The 15,063-nt window shown below is 37.9% G+C and overlaps 1 protein-coding gene across 1 annotated transcript; it reads right to left on the minus strand.

Moving 5' to 3' along the window:
* Window positions 1–11,199: 11,199 nt before the first annotated feature.
* LOC138127340 (lysosomal alpha-mannosidase-like) lies at window positions 11,200–15,009 on the minus strand. Its single transcript, XM_069043375.1, has 9 exons — window positions 14,866–15,009; window positions 13,979–14,802; window positions 13,692–13,929; window positions 13,449–13,645; window positions 13,209–13,399; window positions 12,657–13,155; window positions 12,223–12,611; window positions 11,914–12,173; window positions 11,200–11,864 (listed from the first exon to the last, which is right to left on the minus strand). The coding sequence occupies exons 1-9, from the start codon at window positions 14,953–14,955 to the stop codon at window positions 11,670–11,672; spliced, it is 2,883 nt and encodes a 960-aa protein (XP_068899476.1). The 5' UTR covers window positions 14,956–15,009; the 3' UTR covers window positions 11,200–11,669.
* Window positions 15,010–15,063: the final 54 nt, after the last annotated feature.

Genomic DNA, 15,063 nt, shown 5'->3' on the forward strand with positions numbered 1-15,063 from the left:
CTATTTAGTTTGGATCTTGTTGTTTTGTAGTATGCGACTGAAAATCACTTTAGAGAAGATTCGACGGAAACGGTTGCGCTGACTACATAGATTGGCAATTTATTGAGAGACTTTAAGACCACAGGATTTTTCAATGTCATCAAAGGAATCATCTTTATTAACCACTCAAATTAACGTGAGCCCACAAATGTAAAAAATCAATATCTCATTAGAGAATGAGATCAGTAACAGTATTGGTCTATTCGATTCGAGTTAATTTCCTTTATTGATATTCTGGTGTCTGTTTACTAAACGCTACAACAAAAATGTTATCGGATTAAGAACCAGAACGCCACTAGAAAACGGGGCAAGATGAGCTCTAACTTATCAATGAAAGACATCAACTTTATCCGTGGTTTGTTCAGTTTTCTGAATATTTTTCTGATCGCGCCGTGGTACAACTTCGACAAGAATACCATTTACAAACCTATCTTGTGCAAGTGTTACGGGTGCTTGTTACTGCTGCTGAATATATTTTTAACTGTCTATTTTTCACTAACGGATGAAAGCGTGGTGCGTCTTTATTGGGGGTTACTGTTTACGCAAAGATTTCTCTTCTTCCTTGCTGCCGGAACTACAACGGCATTGTGTTTGTTGACAATTGTGAAATCGTCGCTTTGGGATGTCGACAACTGGAAAATATTGATGACAAATTTCCACTATGTCGACTTAAAGCTACAAAACAAAGCGAAAGTGGAAGTGAGACTGGTGAAGAATTTTTACTTTGGTTTTTTTGTGAAACATTTCTTCTTTATGATTTTCGCAATTTATTCAATATGTGTGTGGTCAAGCTTGTTTGGTTTCACTATTTGGAAAACTGTTCTCGTGACTGGTTGGAAGGAAATATATTATGAATTTTTAACAGTGAATTTGTTAAACTGTTTCATCCAAAGTTTCAAGAGTAGATATGAAGATTTAAATGAAAGACTTTTGAATATCGGTAAAGAAAGGAAAGTGGTTCCAGAACTGACCAAACTTGCACATTGCTATCGAATTCTTGGAGAGACGATAGAGATTTTTAACAAGATGTTTGGTGTTCAACTGATAATGATCATTTTTCACTGTGGAACAGAATTTGTCAGTTGCTTAAATTTGAGTTTTGTCAGTTTCTTAACGGACGACAACAGTTTGTATCTTCACATCATTATTTCTAATGTTGTGTTGTTGATTTCCATATCAGTAAGTATTGAAGTGTTATGGAGTTGTTAAGAACTGTTTGTTTATTTTACTATTCCAGTATAACGTTTTGACGATCGTAATTCCAATAGATTCGACCTTGAAGGAAGCTAAAAAGTTCGTCGACTTGTGTTACAAACTTCAAGAACAATTCATCCAAGAATCAAAAGAAATTGAAGTTTTAAGCAGATTAGTAGATCATTCGAAAAATTTTAAGCGCGAGTTTAGTGCAGCTGGATTTTTTGACATCAATAAAAGTATCATTTTCAGCTTGGTCGGTAATGTAGCGACTTATTTGATCATAACGATTCAACTGAACCAAAGTCAGCGTCAACAAATAGTTGTGAAGAACTAACTAGTTTCTTTAAAGAAAATTCAACTTTTGTCACCTTTTTATATTTTTTTGAATGATCTGTTTTTGTTATTAGATACTCGTATGTATCTACTGTCGCGAGTAAAAAAAAACTGGTGGTGAAAATCGCCATTGCGTCAAAACATGATTTTCACCACCAGTTTTTTTCCAGCATTTTCCATTGAAAATGCTCCATTGTAAAACGGTGGTAAATGACCTTACCTGACCTGTCATCATGTTGTATGACATTAATTGACATTTTTTTCTCTTTTTCTTGACACTTTATTGACATGAACATAATCAGGCAGAGAAAATATTTTAATTTGTGACAATCTAACCACATCTTGAAATGATATTGACGACCAGAAAATGCATTAAATCTTGATCGTCAAGGTCATTTTGTCACAAATGAAAAATTTTGCCTGCTTAATTAAGGCCAATGTCAATTAAACGTCAATCAAAAAAAAAAAATTGTCAAAGTTTTATAATAAACATTCAAAATTATGGCCCCAATTATTTTAACAGAGTAAAAATTATTTCGCTGATAGAGACGGATGTGTCAGAAGCTACGGTGGCAACCCAGTTGGGATTTACAAAAAGTTGACAAGATCTTGACAAGACAAGACAAATAGAATTTATTAGAGGTTATGCCCGTTTCACATTACAGCACTTTCCATTGTGTCAAAGAATGACCCTGACGACCAAAATTTATTGCTTGCGACAGTACCTGCTTCTTATTTTTTAAATTTAATCTCAATTTTCTGTACCTAATTGTATATTCTGAAAATAAATCTCTAATAAGTCTCTACTGGTTATGCGGAAAAATGTAAAATTTTGGTGCAATTTAGTTTTTAGTTTAGATCTTGTTGGTTCGTACTATGAGACTGAAGATGATTTTAAAGAAGAGTCGACGGAAGCTGTTGCGCTGACTAGATTGGCAATTTATTGAGAACATTTCGTTGAGAGTTTAACGCGAGAGAATTTTTCAGTATCCACATAACAATCATCTTTATTAACGACTCAAATGAACATGAACCCAGAAATGTAAAAATCAATATCTTACTCTCTTATTGGTCTATTCGATTCGTATTAATTTCCCTTATTGATGTTCTGGTCCCTGTTTGCTACACGTTACAACAAAACGTTATCGGATTAAGAACCAAAACGCCACTGGAAAACAGGGCAAGATGAGCTTTAACTTATCAACTTTATTCGTGGCTTGTTTCTGAATATTTTTCCGATCACGCCATGGTACAACTTCGACAAGAATATCATCTTCAAACCTATCTTGTGCAAGTGCTACGGGTGCTTGTTACTGCAAAAAAATTTCGAAAAAAACTATGAACCCCTTCTATGGAATTTTCACTTCGGAAAATCATTTAAACGCCTATAGCTCCCTTCCTAGGCAACATATGGCAATGAATTTTGCACCGTTGGATTGCCCTTGTTAAGGCGCTTCTTCTGAGTCGAAAAAAATTTACCTGGATTTTTCCCTTTTTGGAGAAATTTGCAAAAAAACAAAAAATACATATTTTTGCATCCCACAGCAAAAAATGGGCTCAATGACCGGAACTTTCCCTATGTCTGAATTCAACTCATCCTATAGAATAACTCACCGCAATTTCGTTCGAATCGGCGACAAAAAATTTTTCCGAAAAAACCACGTACCCCTACCTTCTATCGATTTTGCACCCCGAAAAAACATTTAAACGGCCATAGCTCCTTTATTAAACATAATATGTCAATGAATTCTACACCGCTGGATTCCTCTTTTCAATGCGCTTCTTTCGAGCTGAAAAAATTTTACCTCGATTTTTTCGTTTAAGAGAAATTCACAGAAAACCGAAAAAAGTCAAAATTTTCCCTATTTTTGGCTCCCACACCAACAAATGGGGTCTATGACCGGAACTTTCCCTATGCCTGAATTCAACTCATCCTATAGAATAACTCACCGCAATTTCGTTCGAATCGGCGACAAAAAATTTTTCCGAAAAAACCACGTACCCCTACCTTCTATCGATTTTGCACCCCGAAAAAACATTTAAACGGCCATAGCTCCTTTATTAAACATAATATGTCAATGAATTCTACAACGCTGGATTCCTCTTTTCAATGCGCTTCTTTCGAGCAGAAAAAATTTTACCTCGATTTTTTCGTTTAAGAGAAATTTACAAAAAACCGAAAAAACTCAAATTTTTCCCTATTTTTGGCTCCCACGCCAACAATTGGGGTCTATGACCGGAACTTTCCCAATGCCTAAATTCAACTCATCCTATAGAATAACTCACCGCAATTTCGTTCGAATCGGCGACAAAAAAATTTTCCGAAAAAACCACGTACCTTCTATCGATTTTGCACCCCGAAAAAACATTTAAACGGCCATAGCTCCTTTATTAAACATAATATGTCAATGAATTCTACACCGCTGGATTCCTCTTTTCAATGCGCTTCTTTCGAGCAGAAAAAATTTTACCTCGATTTTTTCGTTTAAGAGAAATTCACAAAAAACCGAAAAAACTCAAATTTTTCCCTATTTTTGGCTCCCACACCAACAAATGGGGTCTATGACCGGAACTTTCCCTATGCCTGAATTCAACTCATCCTATAGAATAACTCACCGCAATTTCGTTCGAATCGGCGACAAAAAATTTTTCCGAAAAAACCACGTACCTTCTATCGATTTTGCACCCCGAAAAAACATTTAAACGGCCATAGCTCCTTTATTAAACATAATATGTCAATGAATTCTACACCGCTGGATTCCTCTTTTCAATGCGCTTCTTTCGAGCTGAAAAAATTTTACCTCGATTTTTTCGTTTAAGAGAAATTCACAAAAAACCGAAAAAACTCAAATTTTTCCCTATTTTTGGCTCCCACACCAACAAATGGGGTCTATGACCGGAACTTTCCCTATGCCTGAATTCAACTCATCCTATAGAATAACTCACCGCAATTTCGTTCGAATCGGCGACAAAAAATTTTTCCGAAAAAACCACGTACCCCTACCTTCTATCGATTTTGCACCCCGAAAAAACATTTAAACGGCCATAGCTCCTTTATTAAACATAATATGTCAATGAATTCTACACCGCTGGATTCCTCTTTTCAATGCGCTTCTTTCGAGCAGAAAAAATTTTACCTCGATTTTTTCGTTTAAGAGAAATTCACAAAAAACCGAAAAAACTCAAATTTTTCCCTATTTTTGGCTCCCACGCCAACAATTGGGGTCTATGACCGGAACTTTCCCTATGCCTGAATTCAACTCATCCTATAGAATAACTCACCGCAATTTCGTTCGAATCGGCGACAAAAAATTTTTCCGAAAAAACCACGTACCCTACCTTCTATCGATTTTGCACCCCGAAAAAACATTTAAACGGCCATAGCTCCTTTATTAAACATAATATGTCAATGAATTCTACACCGCTGGATTCCTCTTTTCAATGCGCTTCTTTCGAGCTGAAAAAATTTTATTTCGATTTTTTCGTTTAAGAGAAATTCACAAAAAACCGAAAAAACTCAAATTTTTCCCTATTTTTGGCTCCCACGCCAACAATTGGGGTCTATGACCGGAACTTTCCCAATGCCTAAATTCAACTCATCCTATAGAATAACTCACCGCAATTTCGTTCGAATCGGCGACAAAAAAATTTTCCGAAAAAACCACGTACCCCTACCTTCTATCGATTTTGCACCCCGAAAAAACATTTAAACGGCCATAGCTCCTTTATTAAACATAATATGTCAATGAATTCTACACCGCTGGATTCCTCTTTTCAATGCGCTTCTTTCGAGCAGAAAAAATTTTACCTCGATTTTTTCGTTTAAGAGAAATTCACAAAAAACCGAAAAAACTCAAATTTTTCCCTATTTTTGGCTCCCACACCAACAAATGGGGTCTATGACCGGAACTTTCCCTATGCCTGAATTCAACTCATCCTATAGAATAACTCACCGCAATTTCGTTCGAATCGGCGACAAAAAATTTTTCCGAAAAAACAACGTACCCCTACCTTCTATCGATTTTGCACCCCGAAAAAACATTTAAACGGCCATAGCTCCTTTATTAAACATAATATGTCAATGAATTCTACACCGCTGGATTCCTCTTTTCAATGCGCTTCTTTCGAGCAGAAAAAATTTTACCTCGATTTTTTCGTTTAAGAGAAATTCACAAAAAACCGAAAAAACTCAAATTTTTCCCTATTTTTGGCTCCCACACCAACAAATGGGGTCTATGACCGGAACTTTCCCTATGCCTGAATTCAACTCATCCTATAGAATAACTCACCGCAATTTCGTTCGAATCGGCGACAAAAAAATTTTCCGAAAAAACCACGTACCTTCTATCGATTTTGCACCCCGAAAAAACATTTAAACGGCCATAGCTCCTTTATTAAACATAATATGTCAATGAATTCTACACCGCTGGATTCCTCTTTTCAATGCGCTTCTTTCGAGCTGAAAAAATTTTACCTCGATTTTTTCGTTTAAGAGAAATTCACAGAAAACCGAAAAAACTCAAATTTTTCCCTATTTTTGGCTCCCACACCAACAAATGGGGTCTATGACCGGAACTTTCCCTATGCCTGAATTCAACTCATCCTATAGAATAACTCACCGCAATTTCGTTCGAATCGGCGACAAAAAATTTTTCCGAAAAAACCACGTACCCTACCTTCTATCGATTTTGCACCCCGAAAAAACATTTAAACGGCCATAGCTCCTTTATTAAACATAATATGTCAATGAATTCTACACCGCTGGATTCCTCTTTTCAATGCGCTTCTTTCGAGCTGAAAAAATTTTACCTCGATTTTTTCGTTTAAGAGAAATTCACAGAAAACCGAAAAAAGTCAAAATTTTCCCTATTTTTGGCTCCCACACCAACAAATGGGGTCTATGACCGGAACTTTCCCTATGCCTGAATTCAACTCATCCTATAGAATAACTCACCGCAATTTCGTTCGAATCGGCGACAAAAAAATTTTCCGAAAAAACCACGTACCTTCTATCGATTTTGCACCCCGAAAAAACATTTAAACGGCCATAGCTCCTTTATTAAACATAATATGTCAATGAATTCTACACCGCTGGATTCCTCTTTTCAATGCGCTTCTTTCGAGCTGAAAAAATTTTACCTCGATTTTTTCGTTTAAGAGAAATTCACAAAAAACCGAAAAAACTCAAATTTTTCCCTATTTTTGGCTCCCACGCCAACAATTGGGGTCTATGACCGGAACTTTCCCTATGCCTGAATTCAACTCATCCTATAGAATAACTCACCGCAATTTCGTTCGAATCGGCGACAAAAAATTTTTCCGAAAAAACCACGTACCTTCTATCGATTTTGCACCCCGAAAAAACATTTAAACGGCCATAGCTCCTTTATTAAACATAATATGTCAATGAATTCTACACCGCTGGATTCCTCTTTTCAATGCGCTTCTTTCGAGCTGAAAAAATTTTACCTCGATTTTTTCGTTTAAGAGAAATTCACAGAAAACCGAAAAAACTCAAATTTTTCCCTATTTTTGGCTCCCACACCAACAAATGGGGTCTATGACCGGAACTTTCCCTATGCCTGAATTCAACTCATCCTATAGAATAACTCACCGCAATTTCGTTCGAATCGGCGACAAAAAATTTTTCCGAAAAAACAACGCACCCCTACCTTCTATCGATTTTGCACCCCGAAAAAACATTTAAACGGCCATAGCTCCTTTATTAAACATAATATGTCAATGAATTCTACACCGCTGGATTCCTCTTTTCAATGCGCTTCTTTCGAGCAGAAAAAATTTTACCTCGATTTTTTCGTTTAAGAGAAATTCACAAAAAACCGAAAAAACTCAAATTTTTCCCTATTTTTGGCTCCCACACCAACAAATGGGGTCTATGACCGGAACTTTCCCTATGCCTGAATTCAACTCATCCTATAGAATAACTCACCGCAATTTCGTTCGAATCGGCGACAAAAAAATTTTCCGAAAAAACCACGTACCTTCTATCGATTTTGCACCCCGAAAAAACATTTAAACGGCCATAGCTCCTTTATTAAACATAATATGTCAATGAATTCTACACCGCTGGATTCCTCTTTTCAATGCGCTTCTTTCGAGCTGAAAAAATTTTACCTCGATTTTTTCGTTTAAGAGAAATTCACAAAAAACCGAAAAAACTCAAATTTTTCCCTATTTTTGGCTCCCACACCAACAAATGGGGTCTATGACCGGAACTTTCCCTATGCCTGAATTCAACTCATCCTATAGAATAACTCACCGCAATTTCGTTCGAATCGGCGACAAAAAAATTTTCCGAAAAAACCACGTACCCCTACCTTCTATCGATTTTGCACCCCGAAAAAACATTTAAACGGCCATAGCTCCTTTATTAAACATAATATGTCAATGAATTCTACACCGCTGGATTCCTCTTTTCAATGCGCTTCTTTCGAGCTGAAAAAATTTTACCTCGATTTTTTCGTTTAAGAGAAATTCACAGAAAACCGAAAAAACTCAAATTTTTCCCTATTTTTGGCTCCCACACCAACAAATGGGGTCTATGACCGGAACTTTCCCTATGCCTGAATTCAACTCATCCTATAGAATAACTCACCGCAATTTCGTTCGAATCGGCGACAAAAAATTTTTCCGAAAAAACAACGTACCCCTACCTTCTATCGATTTTGCACCCCGAAAAAACATTTAAACGGCCATAGCTCCTTTATTAAACATAATATGTCAATGAATTCTACACCGCTGGATTCCTCTTTTCAATGCGCTTCTTTCGAGCAGAAAAAATTTTACCTCGATTTTTTCGTTTAAGAGAAATTCACAAAAAACCGAAAAAACTCAAATTTTTCCCTATTTTTGGCTCCCACACCAACAAATGGGGTCTATGACCGGAACTTTCCCTATGCCTGAATTCAACTCATCCTATAGAATAACTCACCGCAATTTCGTTCGAATCGGCGACAAAAAATGTTTCCGAAAAAACCACGTACCCCTACCTTCTATCGATTTTGCACCCCGAAAAAACATTTAAACGGCCATAGCTCCTTTATTAAACATAATATGTCAATGAATTCTACACCGCTGGATTCCTCTTTTCAATGCGCTTCTTTTGAGCCGAAAAAATTTTATTTCGATTTTTTCGTTTAAGAGAAATTCACAAAAAACCGAAAAAACTCAAATTTTTCCCTATTTTTGGCTCCCACGCCAACAAATGGGGTCTATGACCGGAACTTTCCCTATGCCTGAATTCAACTCATCCTATAGAATAACTCACCGCAATTTCGTTCGAATCGGCGACAAAAAATTTTTCCGAAAAAACCACGTACCTTCTATCGATTTTGCACCCCGAAAAAACATTTAAACGGCCATAGCTCCTTTATTAAACATAATATGTCAATGAATTCTACACCGCTGGATTCCTCTTTTCAATGCGCTTCTTTCGAGCAGAAAAAATTTTACCTCGATTTTTTCGTTTAAGAGAAATTCACAAAAAACCGAAAAAACTCAAATTTTTCCCTATTTTTGGCTCCCACACCAACAAATGGGGTCTATGACCGGAACTTTCCCTATGCCTGAATTCAACTCATCCTATAGAATAACTCACCGCAATTTCGTTCGAACCGGCGACAAAAAAATTTTCCGAAAAAACCACGTACCCCTACCTTCTATCGATTTTGCACCCCGAAAAAACATTTAAACGGCCATAGCTCCTTTATTAAACATAATATGTCAATGAATTCTACACCGCTGGATTCCTCTTTTCAATGCGCTTCTTTCGAGCTGAAAAAATTTTACCTCGATTTTTTCGTTTAAGAGAAATTCACAAAAAACCGAAAAAACTCAAATTTTTCCCTATTTTTGGCTCCCACACCAACAAATGGGGTCTATGACCGGAACTTTCCCTATGCCTGAATTCAACTCATCCTATAGAATAACTCACCGCAATTTCGTTCGAATCGGCGACAAAAAAATTTTCCGAAAAAACCACGTAAGACCTTCTATCGATTTTGCACCCCGAAAAAACATTTAAACGGCCATAGCTCCTTTATTAAACATAATATGTCAATGAATTCTACACCGCTGGATTCCTCTTTTCAATGCGCTTCTTTCGAGCTGAAAAAATTTTACCTCGATTTTTTCGTTTAAGAGAAATTCACAAAAAACCGAAAAAACTCAAATTTTTCCCTATTTTTGGCTCCCACGCCAACAATTGGGGTCTATGACCGGAACTTTCCCTATGCCTGAATTCAACTCATCCTATAGAATAACTCACCGCAATTTCGTTCGAATCGGCGACAAAAAATTTTTCCGAAAAAACCACGTACCTTCTATCGATTTTGCACCCCGAAAAAACATTTAAACGGCCATAGCTCCTTTATTAAACATAATATGTCAATGAATTCTACACCGCTGGATTCCTCTTTTCAATGCGCTTCTTTCGAGCTGAAAAAATTTTACCTCGATTTTTTCGTTTAAGAGAAATTCACAGAAAACCGAAAAAACTCAAATTTTTCCCTATTTTTGGCTCCCACACCAACAAATGGGGTCTATGACCGGAACTTTCCCTATGCCTGAATTCAACTCATCCTATAGAATAACTCACCGCAATTTCGTTCGAATCGGCGCCAAAAAATTTTTCCGAAAAAACCACGTACCCCTACCTTCTATCGATTTTGCACCCCGAAAAAACATTTAAACGGCCATAGCTCCTTTATTAAACATAATATGTCAATGAATTCTACACCGCTGGATTCCTTCTTTTGAACGCTTTTTTCGTTAGGCAACACCATCTGCACTAGTGTATCAAAGTACCATATCGCTCATTTCACTATTGGTATAATTTTCCATAATAATGAGTAATGACACACTAAGACGCAAAATTTCAAGCAAACAATAGCCGAAGGTAGCACTGAAAGCAAGTAATCTGGCACCCGCGATAACAAAACTTTTTTCACCTTTTTTGCCTTGCGCCTCGATAACTTTTTAAATCTTACTATTCGTCCTAACGCGATATCAGTGGTGTGCTCAACTTTTGTGGTTGAATTTTACATAGCATTTCCACCCTTATGCGGATCTATAGCGCAAAACTGAATGCACGTGATTTTTACAATTGGTATGAAGATCCTGGGGTTTTAAGATTGTGACGTATTTTGAATTCACGCTGTATATACAGGGTGCCAAAAAAATGACGAAACAACGTTATACCAGACGATTCAGGGACACCCTCAGAGTACTAGAAACATATTTTTTAAAAATTATTAACAGGCATTAAACAATAAGTCAAAGTAAATTCATAGGTAGGAAGCTAAATGCACTTACTTAATTAATAGCTTGTTTGCCAGATCAGTTTTATGATTTCTGATCAAAACAGCAAAAATAAAACTCGATAGAAAGTTACTATTTATTGATTTTAAATAAAAGTTATTGTTGAACATCATTTTAAATATCTCTTTCACTACAAAAGTTGTTGAAATATTAAGAATCTCTTAATAATAAAAAAATTAGATACCGATTTTGTAGCACCCTGTAGTGTTTTTAATATGGGGCCACAAGATAAAGTGAATTATTAATTATTATATTTGCGAGCGAAGCGTGGGTAAAAGCTAGTAACTGATATTTTTTGTCTAGAATTCGTTTAATTATAATTAATTTTAATAATTATACAAATTATTGATTAATTATGGACCTAAAGTTCATTGTACATATAACGAACGGGCTTGCCGTTTTTCTTTTCTGAATGGCACGTTCCGAAATGCTTTGAAATTCAGCCCAGCTTTATGAACCGAAGGCGAATTTTAACTTTTCTAATTCACAGAACAGGGTAGAATCCTTAAATTTTAATTGTTTTTCCGTAGATGAATTTTTTAGCTGAAATCAAATTTTTGGATTTTTTAAAAACCGACAGAATTATTAAAATTTGCACTTAAAAAAGGTGCCTTAATCGTTAAATGTTACTCTTTAAATCCTTGAAATATTTGCTTTTTTAAATATAGTACCTTTAAAAAGAAGGTAAAAAACCATGAAATCAGTTAAGTGTGCTAAACAGGCCCACATAGTAGTATTTATTGCGTTTGCGGTACAATTGTTCAGTTGTAAGTGACCTTGGCCAAGAATGTGCGGATTTGAATGGGAGCTAGGACGATTTTTAAGTCGCTGACGTCGAGTGGGGCCTTGGGGGGGCTGCTGCCGGGCCACCGCAATCGAACATTTTCTTCGATAGGGATATTACCCGCTAGAGTCATCTCTTGGAGTTCGTCGATGGTGAATGCAGTGAACAAATCCTAGGCGAAAAGTTGTACTTCTCGTATATCAAAAAAAGTTTAAACTTACGGAGAGATCTACTGTAACTTCTTTAGACAAATTAGCATCTTCATCTTTTTCCAATACGTGTTCCAAGCGAAGCAGAAGAATACCGTCTTTCCAAGGTTCTAACGTCAAAATTTGTACATTACCTTCCAGAGGTGTCTTCATGTTACTAAATTGCAAATTTTGGAGTCGTCCAGATACATCTTGGTCGGTGATGAATACCCACGGAAGTAGCATTTTTCTTTGAGCGATATCCCTTTCGATCGCAGCTAACGACTTCTCACCTAAAAACATCTCCAGATCATCTCAATTTTACAAATTGAGCACTTTTACCATCTCCAGAGATCGGTCCCACCACTAGATAGTGTTTTCCCCTCACCACGATCCCATGATCGTACTCGATCTCGTCCAAGCCAAAACGATCATTGTCTCTAATCGCTCTGTGAATCATCAATTCTACTTGTCCGTCTTCAATACTGGAACCACCTTGAGCTCTGTCGTTCAAAACTGCCAATTCTAACCCCGCTTCTTCATCTCTAACGACGATTTTCGAAGTGATGGGGTAGTAGTTTCCGGCAACTGGTTGTTCGTTGGTGTAGTCGTAATCTGGACGGTAATTCCTTACTCTTTTGAGCATCTCGCGTCCATTTGAATCAGTATAGAAGGTACTGTTAGTCTTCAAAGGTGTGGTGAATCTCGTTATGACTTCTTTACCTCCATCGCTACAATCATACCATCAGATCAAGTCGACAAGAAATGCCACTTACGTAATATCTAGGGGTCCGATTATCCAATCAAATTCGATGTGGGTATTGTCATTGTTGTAAATTTTGATCAATTGACGAGCCCAGCTGCTGAACTCTTGCAACACTCCAACATAAACGTCTCCTTCTATGACTGTGGTCTTTACGTTTGAGGCAACCCTTTGGGCACCTTTGTCTGGGTCAGGGGTGAAAATGTAAGCTTGGGAACTTGAAGCGCTCGTATAGAAGAGGAAATCTTGGGACACATCCATAGTCACTCCGTTCATGGTCACAGATGTCAAAAGTCCAGTCTCGTCATCTATATCGAAAGAAGTTTCCTGGTTTCCGATGGTGGTTTTAGGTTTTTGGTCGCGCGAACTAGTTTTGGTGAAAGAATAAACCTTGAAACCTTGAGGCGGTAAGTCTTGGGCGACAAATTCCAAAGTGTACTGAGACACTGGTTCTTCGACAATCTGACTGAAGTCAGTGATGGTGTCCTCGACCTGATAAAGTACTTCGTCGCCTAGGATAAAAGTTGATGCAAGAGTGATTTATAAAAATCTGTAAATGTAGTACCATTAGGATCAACGATGTTCCAGGTTTGGGCCTCCACCGGAACACTTATGGGGCTCGAAACGACCCGACTCAGTGGATTGTAGACCGCGATGGTAAACTGATCAGACTGTGATTGTGGACAATAACTGACGTTAGTCAAGAGACACGATTTAAATTGGAAACTGTCGCCAGAAGTACCACTTATTAGATTTCTGGAACGAAAAGTTCACGATACTTGTCATAAACTTGGACAAGTCTTACGAAAGAATGAGATCGACAGCATCATTAGCGCTACTTAAACTTTTGTAGAGTAAACGATGGTAATCGTGAGCCACATCCATCAGTTCAGTACCAGTAATAGCATCGTGGTGTTGCATGACTCCCATCGCCTCCTTCAAAGAGTTGAGACCAGGATTATCGTATGATTCTTGACCTACTGCTGCTAGTTGTTTGGCGACCTTAAAGAGATTTGTAGACTGATTGGAACAAACGTTTCGGTTGTACCTGTAGTAAATTGTTGCCTTCACGGATAAAACGTTTAGAGGCGGGTCGGGATGTTAAGAAACCACCCCAGTAATTTACTGGACCGTCAGAAAGTAGAAAAAAGTCGTCGGTTTTGATCTCAAGGTTGTAATCGTTGGCTGTGACGTAATCGTTGACAGCCTTGGTGTAACATGAGGGAGTCGAGTAGAAGAGCTTGATGGGTTTTCCTTGGAAGGTTTGCGGGAACAAATCGAACCCTCTACAAGTTAAAAACGAGTCGAGCGTCTTTCTAATATCTTTGGTCTTACTTGATAAGCCTGTCGGTATTGATGTACGAGTTTAGAGCCGCTTGGTATCTGAAATCGTCCCCCATGACTACTATTATGTTATTTGTAGGATATTTCGAGGCTTGCTCTTTCACAAAGTTTGCAAAATTTTCGACTCTGCTTTGGTAGTTGTAATCCGGACTTTCTTCGTCGTCGATGATTGGATCGTCGTCGCAAACAATATCGAAACAGAAACCTGGAGGGGCGCTGTAATGATTGTACAACACTGAGGTGAAGATATCTGAATTGTTTCCCAAATTGCTGCTGCCTCTCCAGATCAAATCTCCCGTTTTCTTCCCCATCCTGTTGATCTTGTCCCTGTAGTCCAACCTAGCGAAGAAAATACTGTCGAAACCTAGTTGTGCCGAAATCGAGGCTTGCTCGCGACTGTGACCGAAAGGATCGATCTGCCAGCAGACTCGCGGCCTTGAACACGCTCCCAGTGTGTCCTCCAAATATCGTAAACCTATGGTATACTGGTCTATGGTGAACTGATACAGGACAGCAGCTTCGTCGTTCATGCTCCAACCCCCATTGATAATCTCGAATTGGCCGTTGTTTACCAGATTGATGACGTCTTGTTTGATCGAGTCTTTCTGCTGCTCCCACCATTTCTTGAAGAAGGCGGTTTCGACTTGTACGAAACGTCGCTCGGGGTTGAGTTTCAGGGCAACGATGACCGAACTGATCACGTTTTGGACGTCTTGAAAGTAGTACTGGTCGACGGTTTTGAGCCAGCCGACGTCATCATGGGAGTGAGGGACGAGGTGGACGTTGAGGGCGGAAGGGTCGGCCGCAGGACAAGCCTGTCCTCATTTTTAAACAAATGACAATGGAAATGAAAAAAAACATAGAAGGTAGGTACTCACGCCGTAGCCGCAAGAGGGTGCGTCTCCATCGTAGGGCTTTGGATTGACGCCCAGAAGAAGAAAACAAAACAAAAACGCAAAAAGTGACATTGCGATTTGATTTGTTACGAATGATGCACACTTGGTGACAGTAGAGTGTTTGTAAACAATGAGATTGTAAGAATTAAAGTGTTTTGATCTAAAATTAGATTTAATCAT

Source organism: Tenebrio molitor, chromosome 1 (assembly GCF_963966145.1).
Source record: "Tenebrio molitor chromosome 1, icTenMoli1.1, whole genome shotgun sequence".
Lineage (NCBI taxonomy): Eukaryota > Metazoa > Arthropoda > Insecta > Coleoptera > Tenebrionidae > Tenebrio > Tenebrio molitor.